The sequence below is a fragment of the Syngnathoides biaculeatus genome, chromosome 2 (assembly GCF_019802595.1).
Source record: "Syngnathoides biaculeatus isolate LvHL_M chromosome 2, ASM1980259v1, whole genome shotgun sequence".
In the NCBI taxonomy this organism is placed as follows: Eukaryota; Metazoa; Chordata; class Actinopteri; order Syngnathiformes; family Syngnathidae; genus Syngnathoides; species Syngnathoides biaculeatus.
Genome location: NC_084641.1, coordinates 9,481,782 through 9,505,249, shown reverse-complemented (window position 1 = coordinate 9,505,249; position 23,468 = coordinate 9,481,782). Strand labels below are relative to the sequence as shown.

The following is a 23,468-nucleotide window of genomic DNA, read 5'->3' as shown; positions in this document are numbered from 1 at the left end:
GAGGACTGAACGACATCACAGTCAAGAACAGGTACCCTTTGCCGCTTATCTCTACAGCATTCGAACTCCTCCAGGGAGCCCGGATCTTCACCAAGCTCGACTTGCGCAGCGCTTACCATCTGGTGCGGATTCGGGAAGGGGATGAGTGGAAGACGGCGTTCAACACCCCCACACGGCACTATGAGTATCTTGTGATGCCCTTTGGACTGACAACGCTCCGGCCGTCTTTCAGAACTTCATTAACGACGTGCTCCACGAGTTCCTGAACAGATCGGTCTTTGTTTACCTGGATGACATTCTCATCTTTTCAGCAGACCTGGCCTCTCACATTCAACAAGTCCGAGAGGTGCTCCGGCGTCTGCAGCAGCACCAATTATACGTGAATATGGATAAGTGTGAGTTCCATCAGGCATCCGTGTCCTTCCTGGGCTTCGTCCTGGCTGAGGGAGAGATACGGATGGATCCCGGGAAGGTCGACGCGGTGCTGCGGTGGCCTACCCCCACCAACAGGAGCGACGTGCAGTGGTTCTTGGGATTTGCCAATTTCTATAGGAAATTCATAAGGAACTTCAGTTCCGTGGCCGCTCCTCTGCATTCGCTCACTTCGCCAAATACCACCTTCGACTGGTCCGGGACCTGCCAGGAGGCCTTCGGCAGGCTCAAGGCAAGTTTCACTACTGCGCCCGTTCTCATTATTCCGGATCCCGATAACCAGTTTGTGGTGGAGGTGGATGCGTCGAATTCAGGAATCGGAGCAGTCTTGTCGCAGAGGAGTCCCAGGGATGGAAGGATTCACCCGTGCGCGTTCCTGTCTAGAAAGTTGACCCCGGCAGAGAGGAACTACGACGTGGGAGATAAGGAACTGCTGGCAGTCAAGAGCGCGTTGGAGGAGTGGCGGCACTGGCTGGAGGGCTCGCAAGTACCGTTCGTTGTCCTCACGGACCATAAGAACCTTGAATACCTGAAGTCCGCGAAGAGGTTGAACGCCCGTCAGGCCAGGTGGGCTCTATTTTTCACCCGCTTCCACTTTAAGGTGTTTTACCGCCCAGGCTCCAAAAACGGCAAGCCGGATGCACTCTCGCGGATCCACGAGGGAGGGCGCACTGATTCAGACGCCGCTACTATCCTGCCAGCGGGGTGCTTCGTGTCCGGGTTCACCTGGTCGATCGAGTCGCGGGTGAAGGAGGCCTTGGAAGAGACACCGCCACCCGCGGATTGTCCGTCGGGCCGTCTGTTCGTCATCCCATCTCTGCGGGGAGACGTCATCAACTGGGCCCATACAAACAAGACGGTCTGCCACCCGGGTATGGCGAAGACACGGTCAGTGGTCGAACAAAGGTTCTGGTGGCCTAACCCCAGCAAGGATGTAAGGGAGTTCGTCAACGCCTGCCCGGTGTGTGCTGCCAATAAAACTTCCCGCCTACGGCCCGTTGGTGAGTTGCAACCCCTGTCCATCCCCTTTCGTCGTGGTCACACATCGCGATGGACTTCGTTACCCCGGCCTGCCGTCTTCACAAGGGAACACAGTGGTGCTGTGCATAGTGGACCGCTTCTCCAAGATGGTCCACTTCGTGCCGCTCCCGAAGATCCCGTCGGCCAAGCAGACAGCCCAGTTGGTATTAGACGAGGTCGTCCGTTACCACGGTCTACCCCAGGACATCGTTTCGGACAGGGGTCCGCAATTCAGCGCCCGTTTCTGGAAGGAGTTCTGCAACCTCATCGGCGCTTCAGCAAGTCGGACATCGGGTCATCACCCAGAGTCTAATGGCCAGACTGAGAGGATTAACCAGGAATTAGAGACCGGTCTTCGATGTCTGGTATCCAGGGACCAGAGCACGTGGAGCCAGCACATCAAGTGGGTGGCGTATGCCCACAATTCCCTACCCTCCGCTTCAACAGGTATGGCTCCACTCCATGTCGTGCATGGGTATCCTCCGTCCCTGTTTCCTCCACTGGTCACAGAATCCACAGTTCCGTCGGCCCTGGCCATGGTGCGACGCTGCAAACGGACCTGGGAAGCAGCTCGGAGGACACTGCTGCGCATGAGCAGCACCTACAAGGCCGCAGCAGACCGCAAGAGGAGCGCCGCACCAGAGCTCAGAGTGGGACAGCGAGTGTGGCTCTCCACCAAAGATCTCCCGCTGCAGACGGAATCCCGCAAACTTGCTCCCAGGTTCGTTGGCCCGTTCCCTGTTTCCAAGGTGATTAACCCGGTCGCAGTCTCGTTGAAACTGCCCAGGTCGATGAGGGTGCACCCTACGTTCCACATCAGCAGACTTCGCCCAAATCGCACGTCGTCGCTGGCTCCTCCGCTCAAGTCCCCCCCGCCCCCCCGCATGGTCGACGGTGGGTTGGTGTACACCGTGCGCCGGTTGCTGTCTTCCCGCCGCAGAGGGAGGGGGGTCCAGTACCTGGTGGACTGGGAGGGATATGGCCCGGAGGAGCGCTCTTGGATCCCCTCCCTCATCAGGGACTTTCACGCGGCTCACCCTGATGCGCCTGGGCTGCCCAGAGCCGGCCGTTGAGGGGGGGGTACTGTCATGATCCTGGATTCCAGCCAGGGCTGGGCGTGGCCGTCTAATCGGAAGGGTCACACCTGCGCCTCATGACCTCCGATTAGACCCAGTAGATATAGGACCCGGGGGAGGACAGAGACTCTGCTAGATCGTTGCCTCTCATGCCTCGTTCCCGCACTACCGTACTCCTGACGTCTACCTCCCGTGTACCGACCAACGCCTGTCTCCCGACCTACCCCGTAAGCCTGCCGTTACTGATCTTGCTGCTTGTTTGGACTGACTCCCTGGTAACCGACATTGGAACGAATAAAGGCTTATTCCGCACTGCTTACCTCTCTCCTGAGTCGTGCATTTGGGTCCACCCCCGAGTCTCGTCCGTGACAACCAGTTTGTCACCGTATCAATTAATCTCAAATGAATGTACTACTGTATATATATATTTTTTTATTGTTACTTCCTCTATTTTCTGCTATGGCAAATTGTTGCATCCCCCTGTGTTGCTGAAATTCAGCAGAGTAAGATAGCGTAGATGAGACATGCAACAACCAAGGACAAAACACAAGATGAGATGCATCTCTTACATAACAGTGTTGTGTGTAGCACATGGCCTTTCCTTTCAAATTCATGTGCCAACCCTCAACGTACATTCACCCAACCCTCCCTTTATGTTTCATTTTTGCTGGTCTCTTGACTCCATTCTATCTCTGCTGCTGCTCCTCACTTGCCTGACTCTGCCCTGAAGCAGGGCCCCAGCGGTTTAGGGTCAGCTTAAATGGAGTGGGCATGAACGCTGACTCACAGATTCATTAATACACACGGCTGCACTCTTCAACATAGAAACTACACCTATGCTTGTATGACGGACAATTTAACACAACATAAATCTGCCCCCAGGATGCACCTAATCCCCTGCCGAGAGTGGAATAGAATTTTGCATGCCAGGAATATGCATTCTGCATATTGTCAAATTGGCAAACAGAGCAGCGTTTTTGTCACAGAGACGCAAGCATTGACAAGAGACAGCAACAATCCCTGCTGGAAAAAGGCTCGCTGACACAGTCAAACCAATGCGGATAAACACGAGCATATTGTCAAAAGGCAGTGAATGCGATACAAACACAGAAATGACATGCTGGACACCCAGCATTGACATGTTTTGGAAACCAAAACATAAGCCATGGTGTATTGATACTAACGATACTGAGAGAATGCATTTAACTCAGGGGAAAAACTGCTACTTGCGCTTCAGTTTTAAAATAGACTGGCTAAAGCAAATGACCCACATGCGACACTAACTTGCAAGGTAGTAGTTCCCAGTGCATACTGCCATCTAGAGGCTACGTCTCAGTGTAGTGGAGTTTTTTATCTTTATACTAAAGAATGAAACAATCTGTGCTGTTTTGCATTAAAAAAACAAGATTCAGTACAGTGGAAAATTTGTATAGTCATCGGGAAAGTAGACTGAAGAGATTACATGAATCATACCTTAAAAATACTCATTTTACAATTGTACAATATAAAAAGTACTTTACACTACACGCTGCTCCTTATCAGAAAGCTTTCCCCATCTTTTGAGAAGCAGATTTGGGTTTGCTGGGTTTCACTGTACCATTTTTTCCTGTCTTAATATTTGGCTTCTTGCATGTTACCAAGCTTAGGTTGTCAGATTCTTTCTTTGCCCTTTTTAGACATGGAGTTTCTTTCATCTTTTGGAATTTCTTGAGATCGGCACAGAACAACACCTGAATAAAGAATGAATACGGTGCGGTTACAGTACAGAAAATGCATGGTGATGCTCAACAGTATTTGCACTTACAGACTGGGCCCAACCAGCATAGGGACCCCACAAATTCCTGAAGAAATCCCCTGTGTACAAGTGTGATCAAAAATAAGCATAGAGAACGCAATGAGGATACAGTACTTCCAAAATATGACCAATGAGAGACATGAACACGAACCAATGTCTTTGTGAAGCTTTTCTGTGAGGCTTTTGGGTTCATTGGCAAAGGCGTATTTATAGTCACGCTTCGCAATTTGCCACACGTGTGTATCAACTGGCACAGCGTCGACCTTATCCAGGGACATCAAACATACACAATCTGCCACCTGAAGGAATGTGCACACAGTCCAAGTTACATTTTGGAAGTTCACTACAAACAAAATCATCATTTATTCTACTGTACCTTAGTGCCCACGCCGGGTAGGGCCCGCAGAGCATCACGCGCCTCTGCATACGGGACACTGCGTAGACCTTGAAGCCATTCGGGAGAGTGGTTGTCTAAAATCTGATTTGCACTCTGTTGCAGGAATCGAGCTCTGTATCCAAAACCGAGTTCCCTGAGGCATGCTTCTGTATTGTTGTCTGGAAAATGGAAACTCTTTGTTTATGAAAACTGAAAAGAACAAATCCATTTAGCAATAAACATGAAGTAGACACACTTGGTTTGGTTTAGTAGGCAACAACTCCAACAACAACAACAACAAAATGTTGGGGTGGGACAGGTTTGGCCCCAGCGCCCCGAGTCTGACAGCAGTAAACTAGCACAAGACAAAGGGTCAAATGTCATAGTGGGTTAGAGACGCTTATACTGCACCTGCTAAGGCTAACAAGGAAGGAAAGTCATAGTACGTGGTGTCATCGAGCTGGCAGAGCAGGTTCCCCTTAGCCTGACACAACCTCTCCACCATGCCTTGAATGCGAGAAATATGGTTGTTGGAGGTGCAAATGAAAGAAAAGAGGCATTCAGTGGGGTCCTGGCGGAGCAGCCGTACACCTGTGCAAAGAATAGACAAAGCAGATTGAATGTGAGTCAGTAGTTGTTGAGTGAAACCATGCAAGCATACACTGACCAGTGAAGATGTCTGCAATTTGCTTGAAGTGGGGGTCTGCTGCTCCCCATTTCTTGTACATAGCCCTCAGATTCTCGTTCAGATGGAAGTAATCTCTCAGCACGGCTTCATCCGCGGTTTCATCCTGCAAGTTTACGGCCGCTGCCTCCTTCTCCTCTTCCTTCTTCACGGTTCTTTCACATTTCATTTGTCCCTTGTTTTTCTCATTGAGGGAGCCACCACCCTCACCTGGCTCAACTTCTTTATGCACAGGTCTGCCTTTGTGTTTGTAAACGTGGTACCACAAGGTGTTATCTGTCTGAGTAAGAGTCCACACTTGTCCTCTCATCACTCCAGTCCAGTGTCCATCTGCGGTCTCTCTCCAGCTGTGAGAAAATATACTGTATGAACATTATTAAAAATGATAAGCGCTTCCAACAAATCAGGAAAACTTCGGTGTCAGAAAAATAACGTTTCTATCTTCCAGCTAACTTGTGGATGTGAATATGACTTATTCCTATGAACAAGCGACAGGAACATAGAATGACCTACAAGAGCGGATTTAGAAACACGCAGGTGGATATATTTTATGCAGATGATGTAATATTAAAAAGGAGATTACTGATTGTAAAGTAGTGGTGGGGCAAGAGTGTAGCTCAACAGCATAGCACGGTGATGTGTAAGATGACTCTGGTAGTGGGTAGGAAGATTAAGAAGACAAAGGTAGAGCAGAGAATCAGGTGGTGGAAGTCGAGAAAGGAAGAATGTTGTGTGGCCTTTCGGAAAGAGGTGAGACAGGCTCTAGATGGACAGGAAGAGCTCCCGGAAGACTGGAATACTACTGCCAAGGGACTCAGAGAGGCAGGCAGGAGAGTACTTGGGGTGCCTTCTGGTAGGAAAGGGGAGAAGGAGACTTGGTGGTGGAACCCCAAAATACAAGGAGTCATCCAAGGAAAGAGATTAGCAAAGAAGACGTGGGACACGGAGAGGACTAAGGAGAGGCGAAAGGAGTACATTGAGATGTGACGTATGGCAAAGGTAGAGGTGGCGAAGACTAAACAAGAGGCATATGACGACATGCACACAAGATTGGATATGAAAGAGGGAGAAAAGGATCTTTACAGATTGGCCAGACGAAGGGATAGAAATGCACCAAGTAAAGGTGACTAAGGATAGCGATGGAAATATGTTGACTGGTGCCAGTAGTGTGCTAAATAGATGGAAAGAATACTTTGAGAAGTTAATGAATGAAGAGAATGGGAGAGAAGGGAGAGTAGAAGAGCCAAGCGTCAATGACCAGGAAGTGGCATTGATTAGTAAGGGGGAAGTTAGAAAGGCACTGAACAGAATGAAAGATGGAAAGACAGTTGGTCCCGATGACATACCAGTGGAGGTATGGAAGGAATTTGGAGAGGTAGCTCTGGAGTTTTTGACTAACCTATTCAATAGAATACTAGTGGGAGAGAAGATGCCAGAAGAATGGAAGAATAGTGTGCTAGTTCCCATTTTTAAGAACAAAGGCGATGTTCAGAACTGTGGAAACTACAGGGGAATAAAGATGTTATATTAATGAAGTTATGGGAAAAGAGTAGTGGAGGCTACACTTTGACTGCAAGCAACAGTATGGTTTCATACCTAGAAAGACCACCACAGAAGCATTATTTGCCTTGAGGATGCTCGTGGACAAGTACAGAGATGGTCAGAAGGAGCTACATTGTGTCTTTGTAGACCTCGAGAAAGCCTATGACAGAGTACAAGAGAGGAACTTTGGTCCTGCGTGAGCAGGTCTGGTGTGGCGGAGAAATATGTTTGAATAATACAGGACATGTATGAAGGCAGCTGAACAGCAGTGAGATGTGCCGTAGGTGTGTCAGAAGAAATTCATGTGGAGGTGGGACTGCATCAAGGATCTCCGCTGAGCCCCTTCCTGTTTGCGGTAGTAATGGATAGGCTGACAGATGAGGTGAGACTGGAATCCCCTTGGACTATGATGTAAAGCAGGGAGCAGGCGGAGGAACAATTAGAAAGATGGAGGCACGCACTGGAAAGGAGAGGAATGAAGATTAGCCGAAGTAAAACAGAATATATGTGCATGAATGTGAGGGGCGGAGGAGGAGGAGTGAAGCTCCAGGGAGAAGAGATAGCAAGGGTGGATGACTTCAAATACTTGGGGTCAACAATCCAGAGCAATGGAGAGTCTGGTAAGAAAGTGAAGAAACGGGTCCAAGTGGGGTGGAACAGTTGGCGGAAGGTGTCTGGTGTTCTATGTGACAGAAGAGTCTCTGCTAGGATGAAGGGCAAAGTTTATAAAACAGTGGTGAGGCCAGCCATGATGTACAGATTAGAGACGGTGGCACTGAAGAAACAACAGGAAGCAGAACTGGAGGTAGCAGAAACGAAGATGCTGATTTTCTCGCTTGGAGTGAACACGTTGGATAGGAATTAGAGGGACAGCCAAAGTTGGATGTTTTGGAGACAAGGTTAGAGAGAGCAGATTTAGATGGTTTGGACATGTTCAGAGGTGAGAGAGTGAGTATATTGGTGGTAGGGTGCTGAGGATGTAGCTGCCAGGCAAAAGAGCGAGAGATGACACGCTGTGGCGACCTCTAACGGGACAAGCTGAAAGGAAAAGAATCTATGCCAGCGAAATGTAATAGGCAGAATAGTTCGATGCTCTTCCACAAAATGGCATAAAGTATAATTAAAGTATGTAGACACTTTGTTGGTGCTGTGTGCTTTTTTTTTTTTTTTTTACATTTTCAACCCCCCCCCCAAAAAAAAAAAAAAAACAAGGTGTTTGCCTCGGCTAACACTACTTTTCTGACATACCGGAACGACTGTCCACAAGCCAGCGTGAGATCCAGCCGCAGTTCTGACTTCGCACAAGCCAGCGATTTCCACGCATTTACTCCCGATGACAGGACTGCATGGGTTCCCATGACTGTACGCATTTGTTGCCATGCGTGGATGCATACAACGCCGTGTCCAATGAAACGAAACAACGTTTGCTTTTCGTCACCCTTGTTTAACAGTCGGGCTGCCGGCGGAACTTTAATAACACCGGACCGGAAGTGTTCAGCATAACCCACCGACCACTGCTGCCACCCCCCAAAAAAGAAAGAAAAAAAAAGTCGGAAATGAAAAATGACCTCGTCGACCAAGATAGTTAAATGTGTGGTTACGATGAAGTTTTTTTTTTTTTTTTTTTTTAAGGGGATGAGTTTGAGGTGAAGCCCATTCAAAATGTCCAAAATGAAATGAAATTATTGAATGAAATTTATTCCGGTGTTATATCACTGGTGAGTGGTTAGAAAATCACTACAGTGTCAATCAACCTGACGCTATATGTCTCATCGTCACCGACATGTTTCATAGATAACACAAAAGTTACACATCGTTACACAGCCGCATGCGTTACAGGGAATTTTCTGTAGAGTTAAAATGTGTTTAATATTAAACTTGTATCTAAAATTAGATAACGAGTTTGTGGTCCTAAATTCATAATTGTGAAGGAAACCATGTCATGCTTTCTGACGCAATATTTCTTGCTCGAGGCTCGTTTTCGTTTTAAGATACAACGTTGTGATTGGGTATATTCTTTTCAGTAGGCGGTGCTACTTTTAAACCATTAAATGATTGGCTGACATCGTCCAAAACGCTGCGGCAATTGGCTCATATTTCCCGTTTTTTTTCCACGCTTTGCAGCAGATAGGAAGTACTTCTCTCTCTCTCGCTCTCTCTGTGCGGGCAGTCAACTTGTACAACTGTGGGGTGTCTGTGTTCACGCGAACCTGTTGGAGAAAAGTGGAAAAATGGACGACACATCGACACTTTTCATTTCCATCGGGCTTAGTGAGCAGAAAGTGAAAGAAACGCTGAAAAATGCAGCGTTGACTGCCACCCTGAAGAGCGCAGTCGTTCAGGTTTGACCCCCTCATCTATTCGTGGAGCTCACACGAGGGACAGCTGTACTGTCAGCCACGCATTCTGTGCACTTCTTGTGTCACAACAAACTTTTCTACTCTCTATATATGTTTAATCACTCTTTTTCACATGGAGCGATTTCTATTTGTGCAGCTGCGCAGCTAGTATCGAGGGTCACAGGACTTTCATTTTCACTTCAACATCACTATAAGGGTCAACACATTTACTGTAGAGAACGCTGCTGGTTTATTGTTTGTGAATCACATTTGTCAGTGATGATCACAAGTTGTAATGTTTATACATTTCTGGTTGGCTTTCAATTGTTTCCGTAGGCTCGCAGTGTCAGTGGAGCAACAGAAGTGGACAAAGCAACGGGTACCCTGTTGTACAGTCTGGCCTCTCGCCTCAAAGATTCAAAACGTCTGGCATTCCTCGCAGATAACATAGCTCAGCGCAAAATAAGCACCGAGCAACAGCTTGCAGGTAATTCCTTACGTGCGTGACGTGCTGCAAAAACCAACCCATAGGTAAGGGCGTATTCCGTCATTTGTGGGCCCAGTCAACACACAGACGACACGACTGACAAAAGTTTCTTTTTGCTTCAAAACAAATTCTTTATTGATATAGTTCTTACAAACCTTTACAAATCTGATTTAACAAGTGATTCCTCTCAACGATTTTTCTATAATTGATAAGAACAGTAATATGGTTTACCGTTTTGATCACTTTAATACTCTAATAGTATTCATGAAGCTGTATGACTAAAAAAAACATCACTCCTAGCAATCTATTTTGTAGACTATCGCACGATTCGTCGCTTTAACCTGCTCACTTTGCCCAACTGTCATTGCACTGGCCTATTACGGGAACCACGAAAAGGTAAAGGGATGGTGACACACTTATCACGTACCTGTTCAAAACAAAGAAAATTTTACATCTTGGACGACTTTTTTAAGGAATAGTTCCTATAAATAGAAATGTCTCTTGTTCTTTGTTTTATATGTCGTACCAGGGTAGCACCGTCTGCCGGAGTAAAATTCCTCAGTTTTTTTTTTTTTCCCCACACTTTGCTAAATAAAGCTGATTATGATTTTGGATTTGATTTAGATTCTTTTGGTAGCGGTTAAATGTGATATCTATTCTTTAGGGTTGCAATTTGATCGGCTTTTGCATCTGAACTCTTCATATGTTCTTCAAATGGTGAAAGGCAGTTTTTGTGATTGATTTGATATGACTGTTGAAAGTCCGGTTGGAATCTCTCAGAACACCGAGGTTTTTAAAGATTGTGAGTCCAGGTATTACTCGCAGCAATTCTCTTTTTTGCCAAAAACAATTGTCTCAGTTTTGTTGTGGTTTAGTTGAAGAAAGTTTTTACTCATCCAGTTATTTATCTGCCTTAGACAGTGGCAGAGCACATCAAATGAACTATATTCATCTGGAGACACTGCTAAATATAACTGTGCCATCTGAATACCTATGGTAGTCAAAATTTAAGTTGTGAAAAATTTGACCCAGAGGTAGCATTTACAGGCTGAATAGGAAGGGTCCAAGAACTGGCCTTTGAGGGACCCCAAAGGTCATTCCCATTTAAGTAATACCTAATTAAGTAGCGGGGTCACTGATTGTGTAGTTGTACACATGCTGACTTTGGTGCTGGCAGCGTGGGATCAATACCCGCTCAGTGATTGTGTTGATATCTGCCCTGTGACCAAGTGGCGACTGGTTCAGGGTGTAGTCTGTTTTTCGCCCGGCCCTAGCTTCGATAGGCTCCGGCTCTCCCGTGACACTTGTGAGGATAAGCGGCTTGGATAATTAAATAGCACGTTTTCAACATTGTGAGACAAGCCAGTACTGGTACTCATTAGTAATGAAATAAGAAGTGGTAGTTACGTACATAGGGGTCAGCCGCTCCTTCTGTTGACTTCAATAACTACAAAACTGTTGTCATAACTCTTTTTGGCCCTTTCAGTGTTCCAAGCCAGTTGACATGGCCCAAGTGTTAGTCTCTGGATGCTTCATTATTTTTTTAAAAAACTGCATCTGTTTTTTGTTCTTCTTTTTCAAACTTACTAACTTGTGACTGCAAAGTTCACTTCCTTATGGAAATTCCAGGTCGATGTTACTGTGGAGTGAGTTGAAGTGAAGATTTAAAGCTGTAAAATGCGATAAAGACGGCTGAAACAAAAGGCAGAGTGTGCTCAACAAAAAAATACGTGGTCTCCCGCTCTGGTAAAGACATCCTGTATTCATCCATATGTTTTTGTTTAACTGTGGATTCCTCCCTACCATTTTGAAAGCAAAATTGGCAAATATTTTTTCCAAAGAACAAGCTCTGACTTGGAAACTTTGAGCTCTTTTCATTCAATGCGCATGCCAGTTTTGTGAAAATACCGTGTTAACCCTCCCTGCTACACTCACGTGGCTGTGGTTGGAAGACGCAGGGGAGATGCCTTCTCCGTGCCGAGGTCGTCCTCCACGGGGTTAACTCCCTTGTCTTGTTGCACAGCTGAGCTCTGTGGCGGGAAAAATAAAGCTACTCTTCCCTGGTAGTTTTCGCAATTTCTTTCCATCTCACTCTCCCGCAGCACGCGCCTGCAGTCCCGTTTCATTCACCCATCGACGGACATGCCCGCATACACTGAGCTTGTTGTCACAATAGCCCTAACAACTTTAGTAAACTCAAGCAAATAGCAAATACCATAATAAAAACAACCAAAGTGCGCTCACAACTACCGTAATGAACTCAAGCAACACGCGCACCCACATTAAGACAAATAGAAGTTCGATATGCTTTGGTGCCTTCATGAGAGCTGCATGAAAGGAGGCAAAGCCCCATGCAGTTCGAGAGGGAAGGGTTGGCAACCCCTGCAAGTAACTTGAGTGTATTTTGTTCATTTCTGTGTTCTGGATTTGAGGGGGAAGCCAAAGTGACACAAAATATCAAATCTAAAAGTGGAAGTCGCTTGTTTCATGCTGTTGTAGCTGCTGTTTGCTTGCTAGCCATTATGCTCATCTTCCGTCCTTACACTGCAAGTTGTAGCTGCTGTTTGCTTGCTAGCCATTATGTTCATCTTCCGTCCTTACACCGCAACCCACACACACACTCACACACACAGCCACCTCACAATCAATGCCCAAGTGGTGAACCGATTCAGCAGATTTGGTCAATTGATATCCAATGGTGTGAAGAAAAATTGCATTGCATTGCTGAATCAATATTTTTAAACACCTTAATGAGTAATTCTCCGTTTGATCTCTAGCTCCTCAGCTAACACTATCAGCTTTGTCTGGCTCTTGTTGTCGTCGTTTACACACATTTGGTATCACTGTGAATTAGATTCAAACTGTTGGTATTTTGATAAAACTTCTCCATTTCCTCCAGCCTTCTCCTCTAGCAATATGAAATAGTCCATTGTATGACAGTGGAGGGGTACGGAGAATGATCATAATAGTGTAAATCAATGTACTAAAACGAGAATAATTGCTTTAATTAAAAAATCTTTTTCACGAGACATTTAAGGTGTCACGTAAACCTTGGGGGCTTACGGCCATGCTACCCTGAGAACGTCCAATCTCGTCAGATCTCGGAAGCTAAGTGGGTTTGGCCCTGGTTAGTACTTGGATGGGAGACCGCCAGGTGCTGCAAGATTCTCTCCCCGGCTAGATTCATAGGGGTTGCGTCAGGAAGGGTATCCAGCGTAAAACTGTGCCAAACAAATATGAGTTCATCTAAGATGAGACGCTGTGACGACCCCTAACGGGAGAAGCCGAAAGGAAAAGAAGATGATGTAAATCTTGGGGCACCAGATAATTGCTTGTGTTTGGTTAGTGGTAAGTCTGGCACTCCTTATCGGAATGAGTCACACACCCTTGTTAATCATGCATGGTTATTTAGATTAATAGTTACCTCGCTGATAATTTTCTTTCATTGTCAGGTCAGATTGATATTTGACAAACTAAGCAATCCACATGATTTATTGGCACTTACTTGAATCGTGCTTCCAGATTACAGATGGCTTCTTTTTTTGTCTGTCCTGTTGGGCTTTTAGTTCAAACAAAATGAAGGACATGTACCCCTTTTATGTCTTTGATTAGATTAAGCTTCTGATGTGGTTTCTTGGTATTGGACTGACAGATGGACATTTCACATTTTACTCTAAAACATTTCTGAATCTGCAGCTGCTTTGGACTTTGTAAAGAATCACCCACAGGATCCCCTTAACGAAAGTGAGTTTAATGAAGCCTGCGGAGTAGGTGTGGTCATATCACCAGAGCAGATTGAAGATGCTGTAAGTACATTTTCACATGAACAACTTTAAAGCTTTAATGCGCATTGTTCAGGGACTGGGCATTGATGTGCAGGTGGAGTCTGTGATCAAGAAGCACAAAGAACAGCTTGAAAAGGAGAGGTACCACTTCAACATGGGCTTGCTAATGGGTAGGACCGCTCGGTTACTTCTGTAGATATTTTTGAAACTATTAACGCTGCGCAGACCAGAAGCTCTAATTTGTGGTTTTGGTGTTTGTTACAGGAGATGTCCGCTCTGCTCTAAAATGGGCTGATGGAAAAGCTCTCAAAAATGAAGTGGACATGCAGGTAGGTCTGGAAAAGGGTATATTGGGATTAGGATGTGACGGGCCTTCCATTTTGAAATGTTATCTAAAGTACGTGCTCTGCCTTTGGTTCTAAAGGTCCTGCACCTCTTAGGACCCAAGACAGAGGCTGACCTGGAGAAGAAATCTAAGGTAAATTGGAAAAGGGTAACTTTTTGATATTTGTGTCAAAAAGTGAGGAATTTGCTAGTGTGGATTAAAAAGTCATGACAAATGTTAATTTCAAGTGTTAACTGTAAACTGAGCTTTTGACATTCTTTGGGGGAAGTGAGGCATTTTCTCCCTACATTCTACTGTATTGAAGTTAAATAAACCGACTCCTTTCTAGAGTTTAAAATAGTGATATCTTAATAGTTTTAGAATCAAACAAATATTGACACATTGATATTTCAATAAACGTAATTCTCTGTCTTTCTCTGAATACCATGAAGCTACAGAAGAATAAGGCTGAGAATGAAGTGAAGCTTAAAAAAGAGGAGGTGGTACTGATTGGTGAGCTGAAAGATGTTGGCAGGAGTGGTTGTCTGACTGCAGTTAATTGTGTTTTTATTTATTTATTTTTAACCGTGTGTGTGTGTGTGTGTGTGTGTGTGTGTGTGTGTGTTGTCGTCGTCATCGTCATCGTCTAGGTGAGGCCACAGCTGTGGAAGGAAAGTCGCTAATGGAGCAGCTCAGAGGAGAAGCCTTGAAGTTCCACAAACCAGGTGAAAAAGGAAACAACCACAAAATGTGAACTTCTTCCAAACTAAAGCATCAACACTTGTATCTATTTTAACTGATATGCAGGAGAGAACTATAGAACTGAGGGCTATGTGGTTACACCAAACACTATGAACTTGCTCAAAAAGCACATGGAGCTCTTTGGTGGACAGGTGAGATCACATGTAAACAAGAAACAAAAACACAAAAAAAAATGTTACAAATTTGCCTGGTGTTTCAACTCTTGCAGATCCGTACCCGTTTCCCTCCTGAACCAAACGGTATCCTTCACATTGGACACGCCAAAGCAATTAACTTTAATTTCGGATATGCAAAGGTATGACTCTTAGGATCGACTCTAAGGCAGGTATACAGGATTGTGGCTTGCCTTTTCACTTCAACTCTTTTTCAGGCAAACAATGGAATTTGTTTCTTGAGATATGATGACACAAATCCAGAGAAGGAGGAAGAAAAATACTTCACTGCCATAAAGGACATGGTGGAGTGGCTTGGTGAGTTTAGTTTTCTACATGTAGAAGTTTGGTGTATCAACAGTAGCAGTGTATATTGTGGTCTTGGACAGGCTACACGCCACATGCCGTAACGCATGCATCAGACAACTTTCAGCAACTCTATGATCTTGCACTGGATCTCATTCGCAGGTGAGCACAACAGTTGTTTTCCTCAACACTTTTCAGATGAAAGATATCTCATTGCTGCCATTGTCTTCCAGGGGTCATGCATATGTGTGCCACCAGAAGGGGGAGGAATTGAAGGGCCACAATACTCCTCCATCACCGTGGAGGGACCGTCCAATTGAAGAATCACTGGTTTTGTTCAAGAGGATGAAAATGGGGATGTTTGCTGAGGGAGAGGTTACACTCAGGATGAAGACTGTCATGGAGGATGGGAAAATGGACCCCGTGGCATACCGAATCAAATACACGCCCCATCATCGAACAGGAGATCAATGGTAGGCCAGATGTCTCAATAGCTGTTCTTTTCACCAAAGTCAATGAAATTGCAATACTATGACACCCAATTTCTGGACGTTTTGTCTTCAGGTGCATATATCCCACTTATGACTACACCCACTGTCTGTGTGACTCCATTGAAAACATTACACATTCACTCTGCACCAAAGAGTTCCAGGCCAGGTAGAAGTAGATCACTTTTTAAAAAAATTATTCATTTACCTTCTTGGGAAGACACTAAATTAATTTGATACCCGCTACTTGTATTTTTGTTGGCAGGCGGTCATCATACTACTGGCTATGTAATGCACTGGATTTATACTGCCCTGTTCAGTGGGAATATGGACGCCTGAACCTCACCTATACTGTCGTGTCTAAAAGGAAGATCATTAAACTCGTGGAGAGTGGAGTGGTCAGGTAAAATGGTGAATGGCAAAATGTGTTATATTTTTCTTAGATATTTTGTTAACATGAGAAATGTCACATAAGATCAGATTTTTGTATCTACAGATACCCTCAGTTAAATGATACTTTTGATGTAGAAATCGAACAAATGTAGGCTTATTGATGTGTGTATTCATGAGGGGTTGTTTATTTATTTTGACAAATTGAAATATTTTTTTCCTCCAAGATAGTTTCCTTGTAAATTGTTTTGCCAAATCTTTTTTCTGACGGAATAAGTAAGGAAGCAATCGTGTCTTTGTGGGTTTTTAACCACTTAAAAAGAAAGAAAAGTCTTTGCAAAAAGAGGAACAGGTGCAAGTCTTACGAGTTGTCACTCCTTACTGAAGGTCAGACTTGTAATATTGAAGTGAGAGAGCTAAAGAAAAACAAAAGTGACTCACACTTTGCTAAATAGCAACCTATCAATAGAACATGTGAAAGTTCTCCACCGTAATCTAGGAGCAAGTATTATGCACACAGAGCTAATGGTCAGAACATGACAACATATGTAAAGCATGTGAAGGTTGTCTAAAACTCAAGAAGTATCTATTTAACATAACGTTTCCAACACAAAATGTATACACTTGAGTATTTTTTGGGTTTACAGATCCTCTCTTCATAGAAGTTTGAGCATTAACCCCCCCAAATACTCCACTAAGTTATCAGTTAAATTATCATTCCCAGTTCAAATTTCTCAGAAAACTAAACATAAAACAAAAGAATTACAAGTTGTGCACTTCACAAAACTTAAATCATTTGGATCACCCAAGTATGAATTATTATGTCATAGTTTTTTTCATTTCATTTCGCAAAGAACAAAAAGGCTACCCTGGTATGTCTCTAATCTTCACGAGCACATCGGCAAAAAAAGAAAATGACTTACTAATTCCATCAGGAATGGGGAAAAAAATTCCTCTTCACATTATAAAATGCGAAGATCCCTCATATGCAAATACAGTGTTTATAACAAACAACGCAACCTCAAGCAGCTGCACCTCAATCATGACAACCACATCGATACAGCGACAAAATGTGTATTTTTGAGCATAGGAAACCACAAGGATGCGGGTGACTTGAGACCCAACGAGTGAGATGGCACACGTTTATTTTGTTTGCTGACTTTAAACGTAAAGATTATTATTACTAATCTATGTACCTCTTTGACATTGTTTAATTACATTTATTCCACCATTTGTATGTTAATTACAAAGCAACGGTGTTATACTTTTTAATTTTTAGTTAGTATACACTGGTCTTGTCAAAATTGGGGGAAAAAATGAGATAACAGCTTTACCTGTGCTTGTGTGTTTTTCTGAACATGTAGTGGTTGTTCTGAACTTACATTCTTTGAAGAAAAGCAATCTTGGTCTTAAAGGCTTGAACACGATCGGTGCAGCAACTTGACATAGGACTATAGTAATACTCCAGATATATTCTTTTGCATGTGAAAAACAACCAAATTTCCTGCCGGTTAGTAATCAGTTGTGATCATCTGTAATCCTCATTTAAGCAACCATATCCTGTCTAATTTCAGAGACTGGGATGACCCTCGCCTCTTTACTTTGACCGCACTTCGGAGAAGAGGCTTCCCGCCAGAGGCAATCAACAACTTCTGTGCTCGGGTAAGCAGGATGAATGGAGGACTTGCTGAATAGGCCCCTGTAATCTATTGGTAATACATTTAGTTTCTGATGTGCGTTTGTAGGTGGGAGTTACAGTTTCCCAGACGACAACTGAGCCCCATCTTCTGGAAGCGTGCGTCAGGGATGTCCTCAACGAGACAGCCCCACGAGCAATGGCTGTACTGGAACCTCTCAAAATCACCATAGTGAACCTTCCCGAGAGATCAAATGTATGTGTCATATTCTTCAAATCACATCTAATCAAATCAAATCAAATCAATCAAAAGCTTTTATTGTCATTACATGACCGAAGATAACGAGCGCTACTCCACAAGGTGCTTGAAGCAATATAAATAAAATGGGATAAAAAATATTAAATGTGAGGTAAAGTGACTCAGATAAAATATTTCCAATCAAGGCACAGCTATTACTAAAACAAGTTGTGTTTTTAAAAAAAAAATGCATGTGTTATTCTTACTAAAGGCAAAAGGCACAACTTTTTTTTCTGTTTTCATTCATGTAAATGTTCAGATGACCCAATACTTGGGTTCTTATAGTGTGCCTGAGGATTTGCTTTTCAGTTCTGTTTTGGTGATGTGATCGAGTCCCATCTTCTCCTTTTAGTCTGAAGTACGAGTGCCAGACTTCCCTGCTAATGAGGTCAAGGGCAGCCACACGGTGCCATTTACAAGCACAATATTCATTGAACAAAGTGACTTCAGAGAGGTTTTACACACAACACACACCCATTTCAGAGTAACTCTAACTGTAGATAGATAGATAATTGTGGGACAATTTTATTTTTAGGTGATGGAGAAAGGCTACAAGCGTCTGACCCCAGAACAGCCTGTTGGCTTAAGGCATGCCGGGTATGTCATCTCTGTAAAGAAGGTCATCAAGGTACAACTCGGGAGGTTTGACTTTTCACATGAGCATTTTTGGTAGTGTCTGCTCTTAATCTAGACGCATGCTCTGGTCCAGGATGCTCAGGGTAAAGTGGTGGAACTGGAGGTGAGCTGTAGCAGCTCAGATACAGCAGAGAAACCAAAGGCCTTCATCCACTGGGTCAGTCAGCCACTTGTCTGTGAAGTGCGCATCTACGAGAGGCTGTAAGTTGTCCATCATAGCATAACTTACTGTGGCTATTAATTCTACACACCCCTCTTCAAATGCTAGGTTGAAAAATGAGACCAAGAACAACCTCTGGCCACCTTTAACAATCAAAGGGCCATTTCGACCCGGTTTCCACGGAAAAGAAAACACTGGGAGATGCAAACATTTCTTGACATCTGAAATGAAAATCTTAACTTAGATATTTTTTTGTGTCCATACACCCTCTCGAGAAGGTATATATATTTTTACACTTCAATCAAAATCAAATCAAATGCCTTTGTCATTATATGACATTCAATGAAATAATGAGCGCATCTCCACAAGGTGCTTTCACGAATAAAATAGAACATCTTAAATATGCGGTAATATAACAGATTAAAAAAAATACTTACAATCATGGCACAGTTATTGCTAAAAGAACATATAAATAAATGTCTTATTCCCCTTGTCCAGGCCTTGGTAAGATTATTAAAACCAAGAAAAGCAAACAAGAAGTGTAGCTGCATAATTTTTGATGACAGTACTGTTACTGTATGTTTAGTGGTTTTAAGTTCAAGGAGTTGATGGCTCTAGGAAAAAAGCTGTCTTTGAGTCTGCTTATCTGTATTTTGTAGGACCTGTAACGCCTGCCAGAGGGCAGCAGGTTAAACGGGTGGTGACCAGGATGGGAAGAGCCCTTAACGATGTTAGTAGCTCTCATCCTATAGTGGGAGTTGGCAATGTCCTCTAGGGAGGGCAGAGAGCAGCCAATGGGCACTTTGGTTACTCTTAGCAGAGCTTTACTGTCCGCGTTTGTGCATCCAGCATACCACACTGTGATGTAGTGTGTGAGGATGCTCTCCACAGTGGTTCTGTAGAAAGCCAGCAGCAACTTAACTTCCAGATTATTCTTCCTGAGCACTCTCAGGAAGTGGAGTCGTTGCTGGGCCTTTTTCACCACCTTTGTGGTGTTTACAGTCCAGGTGAGTTTTTCTGTGAGTGAACCCTCTCCACACACTCCCCATTGATGAACAGTGGGACTGGGTCCATGCCGCACGTCCGGATGTCCGGAATTATTTCCTTCATTTTTTTTTTTTTTTTTTTTTGGCGTTTAGCATGAGGTTGTTTGCTCAACACCACTTTGACAGATTTACAGTCTCATCTCCGTAGGCAGACTCGTTTCCTTTTGAGATGAGCCCGATCACGGTGGTATCGTCAGCAAACTTGATGACGGAGTTGCTGGGATGGGCTGATATGCAGTCATATGTGTACAAAGAGTATTGGAAAGGACTCAGTACACAACCTTGAGCGGAGCCGGTGCTGCGGGTGATTGAGGAAGAGAGGTGTGGATCTGACAGACTGTGGACGGTTTGTGAGGACCGAGAGTTTGTCAACCAAAATACCTGGGATGATGGTATTAAAAGCTGAGACAAAGTCTATGAAAAGCATCCTGACATAGTTCCCTTGGTGTTACAGGCGTCTCAGTGCAGTGTGGAGACATTTGCGATAGCATCTTCGGTGGACCGGTTTCCTCTGTAGCCAAACTGGTAGGGGTCGAGTGAGGGAGGGAGTTGAAGCCCTTATGTGACATAAAAGTAGCCTCTCAAAGCGCTTCATGATCACAGGTGTGAATGCAACAGGCCTGTAATCATTCAGACTATCAATGGCTTAATTTTTTTTTTTTTTTTTTCCTGGACACGGATCATTGTTGCAGATTGCAGGCAGGAGGGAATGGTTGGTTGCAAGGAACTGTTGAAGATTTTTGTAAAAACACTGGTCATCTTATCAGCACAGGCTTTCAGTCACTTTCCCGGCACTCCATCTGGGCCAGCAGCCTTCCTGGTGTTTCCACTCCTGAGCACACATCTCACTTCATGTTCCTGAAACGTCAGTGGGCTGTTGATTGGAGTTGGTGGTGATGAGACTGAATTTGATTTGTCAGTCTCAATGTGGGTAAAGACACGGTTTAGCTCCTCTGCCAGCGAGGCATCTATGTTTCCGGCACACATCTGGTTATTTTCTGTAAAGCACTCCTCAATGTATCTTTTGTAGGCCTCGATGGCCACTTTGATGCCTCTCTTTACGTAAGCTCTGGGTTTTTGTACTTTTTGTATTGTACTTTGTCCCTTGACCTGAAGTTGGTGTTGCGGTGCCTTTAGTCTCTTGAGTCATCCAGGGTTTTTGACAGAGGAAAACCCAGATCTGTCTATTGACAGTCACAGTGTCTATGCAGTTTTTGATATTAGACAGAACAGTATCAGTATGTACCTGGAGGTTCTGGTGTTCAAATAATTCCCACACAGTACGTGAAAAATAGTCCTGCAGCTGAGAGAGTGAATTGTCTTTGTTTGCGCCCTTGTTTTTTTTTTTTGTTTTTTTTTTTTATATAGGGGGATGTTTGTGGGGGTAAGGGAAACTCAAACGTTACCATGGGGAGGTGGCCCTGTGTACGTCACCATGTTTTAAAGATGACGTCACTGTGGGGGCTTCTTGTCAGAGAATATCCTGACGTGCGTAATGCCGTTTTAGTTATTAAAATGCTTTTCCAAGTCAGTTAGTCCTGTAATCCCATTAGTAGTTGAATTATTGCTGCACTATCTTTATTTATTTATTTTATTTTATTGTCCTACACCAGGCGTTATGGTCTTATCTGGGCACATGAGCTCCTTATCTTGCAGTACATTGTGCAAGATGACTAATGTGCCAATGATCACATGGGAAGTTGGAAAATGCTTATGGAAAGCTCCAGTGTTTAAGACTAGGCTGCGCTACAGTGATACATACAATACAAAGGCACCACTAGTGCTTAGTATGAATAATTTATTAAAAAGAATTTGGGAGCAGATCACTGCTCACAATTATAGCATGTAAATATATCTACGGATCAGATCAAAGTCACGGGTGTGCATTATATGTTATAAAATGGGTTTTCCCTGTTTTTTTTTTTTTTTTTTTTTTTTAAATCAGTTTTGAGGGTCACATTACTTGAGTGTATTATACAGAGGTGAATGAGTCAAAACTTGAATGAATAGGAAAAATGATCCAACTGTCAGAACAATATGTCAGACGTTCTGGGGAAAATGGTATCGCTGTCCATTAAAATATCCAAAATATCACAACAGTGTCATAGTTTACCATTTTCACAGAAATTACCCCTTTTTTCGGGGGGGGGGGGGGGACAATTTGTGGATTACAAGGAATATATATTAATGTTCTAATCTCACTATTTTTTTAGATTCTTACACAAACATCCTGAGGATCCAGCTGAGGTGCCCAACGGCTTCCTGAGTGACATCAACCCGGTAAGTGGCTCTAATGGCTAGAAAGTGCTTTCTTGAATTCATACCTTTGAATAGCATTCATTGTTTAATGGGAAAAAAATGTTGTCCCTCAAATTTAGAATTCTTTGCAAGTGATCACCAGTGCCTTTGTTGATACGTCTGTCAAGGGAGCAAAAGTTCTTGACAAATTCCAGTTTGAAAGAGTTGGCTACTTCTCCCTGGACCCTGACAGCACTGTAGACAAGGTACATTTAAACAGCCGCCTGATGCTGAATACTAGAAAACAGTATAGTAGTACAGTAATAGTCATAATTTAAATTGGATGGTATTTTATCTTTCCTGAAAGTATACGTTGCCTCTTATTTGTGTTTTTGTGTATTCACTGCCTTTGTGATTGCAGCTGGTCTTCAACAGGACAGTTACACTCAAAGAGGACCCAGGGAAGATTTAAGAGTGTGATTTCGATCAAGCTACGTGTCCTGCTTCCCAAGAGCCCACAGATACATGCCAAAATCATTTGCATCACATCATAGAGAAAGCCAGCAACCGCTTTGGCTGACTTAAGATATGATATATGACAATATTTGGGGACTGTGTTCTTCCACACGCATCTTAATTGCATCTAATTATTTCTACTCTATTCTCAAAATTTGTGACTTTAAGTACATTAATATCTCATCTTTAGTAAGACACTTTGGATTGTCAGTGTGAAATTACGAGTACCGGTATTTGTAATTCCTCATTGTTAAATCTCTATCTGCTGCAACTCTTATCATGATACATGACCTGAATTTTATACTGTCTCTTGAAAGACGTAGAGATCCTGTCCACATACATGTTACCATAAAGTATGATTTTTTTTTTTTTATGTCACAGAGGGTGCTCTCGTGTTTCAGGGAAAATTAAAATTTATTAGAAAATGTCTTTTTTTAAAATAAATATTCTCACAAGTCACAACATCCTTAGATGCCCCTTTTAATATATTGTCATTTATAAAAGTGTACTCATAATAACCATTCAAGGCGGAATTCAACTTCTGTTTCAAAGAACCAGATAACACATGCGGATGTGTAAAGAGAGGTGCCACTGAAATGAGCAAACACCCGTGAATCTCTGGTTCCAAAGCCTGATTTCTTGTAGAGCTACTCAATATAAAACATTGCGCGTGAAATTGTTTAATTTAAAATGACCAATCTATCCATTTACCCTTAAATCTAATGTGTTGTAATTTGGAAGAGTATATAACTTAAACACCCATATAAACTGATTTTGTTAGGCATGGGGTGAGCAAATTTTTGTGCTCAAGGGCCATATTTGATATTTAAAAGTGAAATCTGGGCCAGGTCATTTGTAGATGAGGTAATAAAAAAAAATTAAGTTCAAATATGTGTGTAAAATAGTTTTTTTTTTAAATAATGCATTCAATTTGAAATGTGTAATTATAATAAATAACTGGTTGTGTAGCTAAGAAAA

The 23,468-nt window shown here is 43.4% G+C and overlaps 2 protein-coding genes across 3 annotated transcripts; one reads left to right on the top strand and one right to left on the bottom strand.

Annotated features, from left to right (window-relative positions):
* Positions 1-3,940: 3,940 nt before the first annotated feature.
* ogg1 (8-oxoguanine DNA glycosylase) lies at positions 3,941-8,423 on the bottom strand. Its single transcript, XM_061831685.1, has 7 exons — positions 8,175-8,423; positions 5,367-5,731; positions 5,111-5,290; positions 4,700-4,878; positions 4,475-4,622; positions 4,333-4,382; positions 3,941-4,258 (listed from the first exon to the last, which is right to left on the bottom strand). The coding sequence occupies exons 1-7, from the start codon at positions 8,294-8,296 to the stop codon at positions 4,067-4,069; spliced, it is 1,236 nt and encodes a 411-aa protein (XP_061687669.1). The 5' UTR covers positions 8,297-8,423; the 3' UTR covers positions 3,941-4,066.
* Positions 8,424-9,042: 619 nt separating this feature from the next.
* On the top strand, positions 9,043-22,919 carry qars1 (glutaminyl-tRNA synthetase 1). 2 transcript variants are annotated; one of them, XM_061831591.1, is made up of 23 exons: positions 9,043-9,268; positions 9,602-9,752; positions 13,449-13,558; positions 13,632-13,707; positions 13,802-13,866; positions 13,962-14,015; positions 14,321-14,375; positions 14,513-14,587; positions 14,670-14,755; positions 14,833-14,919; positions 14,995-15,094; positions 15,166-15,244; positions 15,316-15,555; positions 15,647-15,739; positions 15,836-15,973; positions 17,535-17,622; positions 17,706-17,852; positions 18,247-18,348; positions 18,430-18,522; positions 18,604-18,731; positions 21,950-22,016; positions 22,115-22,240; positions 22,396-22,919. In XM_061831591.1, exons 1-23 carry the CDS (start codon positions 9,158-9,160, stop codon positions 22,444-22,446), a joined length of 2,322 nt encoding a protein of 773 aa, XP_061687575.1. In that variant the 5' UTR covers positions 9,043-9,157; the 3' UTR covers positions 22,447-22,919. The 2 variants fall into 2 exon arrangements, with proteins under 2 accessions (XP_061687575.1, XP_061687568.1); XM_061831584.1 differs by having other exon boundaries at positions 9,044-9,268; positions 14,315-14,375.
* Positions 22,920-23,468: the final 549 nt, after the last annotated feature.

Bases quoted from the DNA above. Each gene is read 5' to 3' on its own strand.
- ogg1 (XM_061831685.1), bottom strand. From the start codon at position 8,296: ATGCGTACAGTCATGGGAACCCATGCAGTCCTGTCATCGGGAGTAAAT. The intron at 4,623-4,699 runs GTACAGTAGAAT...ACATTCCTTCAG, and splicing joins TACCCGGCGTGGGCACTAAG to GTGGCAGATTGTGTATGTTT. The intron at 4,383-4,474 runs GTTCGTGTTCAT...ACTTGTACACAG, and splicing joins AAAGCTTCACAAAGACATTG to GGGATTTCTTCAGGAATTTG.
- qars1 (XM_061831584.1), top strand. From the start codon at position 9,158: ATGGACGACACATCGACACTTTTCATTTCCATCGGGCTTAGTGAGCAG. The intron at 14,016-14,314 runs GTAAATTGGAAA...AATACCATGAAG, and splicing joins ACCTGGAGAAGAAATCTAAG to CTACAGAAGAATAAGGCTGA. The intron at 14,920-14,994 runs GTATGACTCTTA...ACTCTTTTTCAG, and splicing joins TTAATTTCGGATATGCAAAG to GCAAACAATGGAATTTGTTT.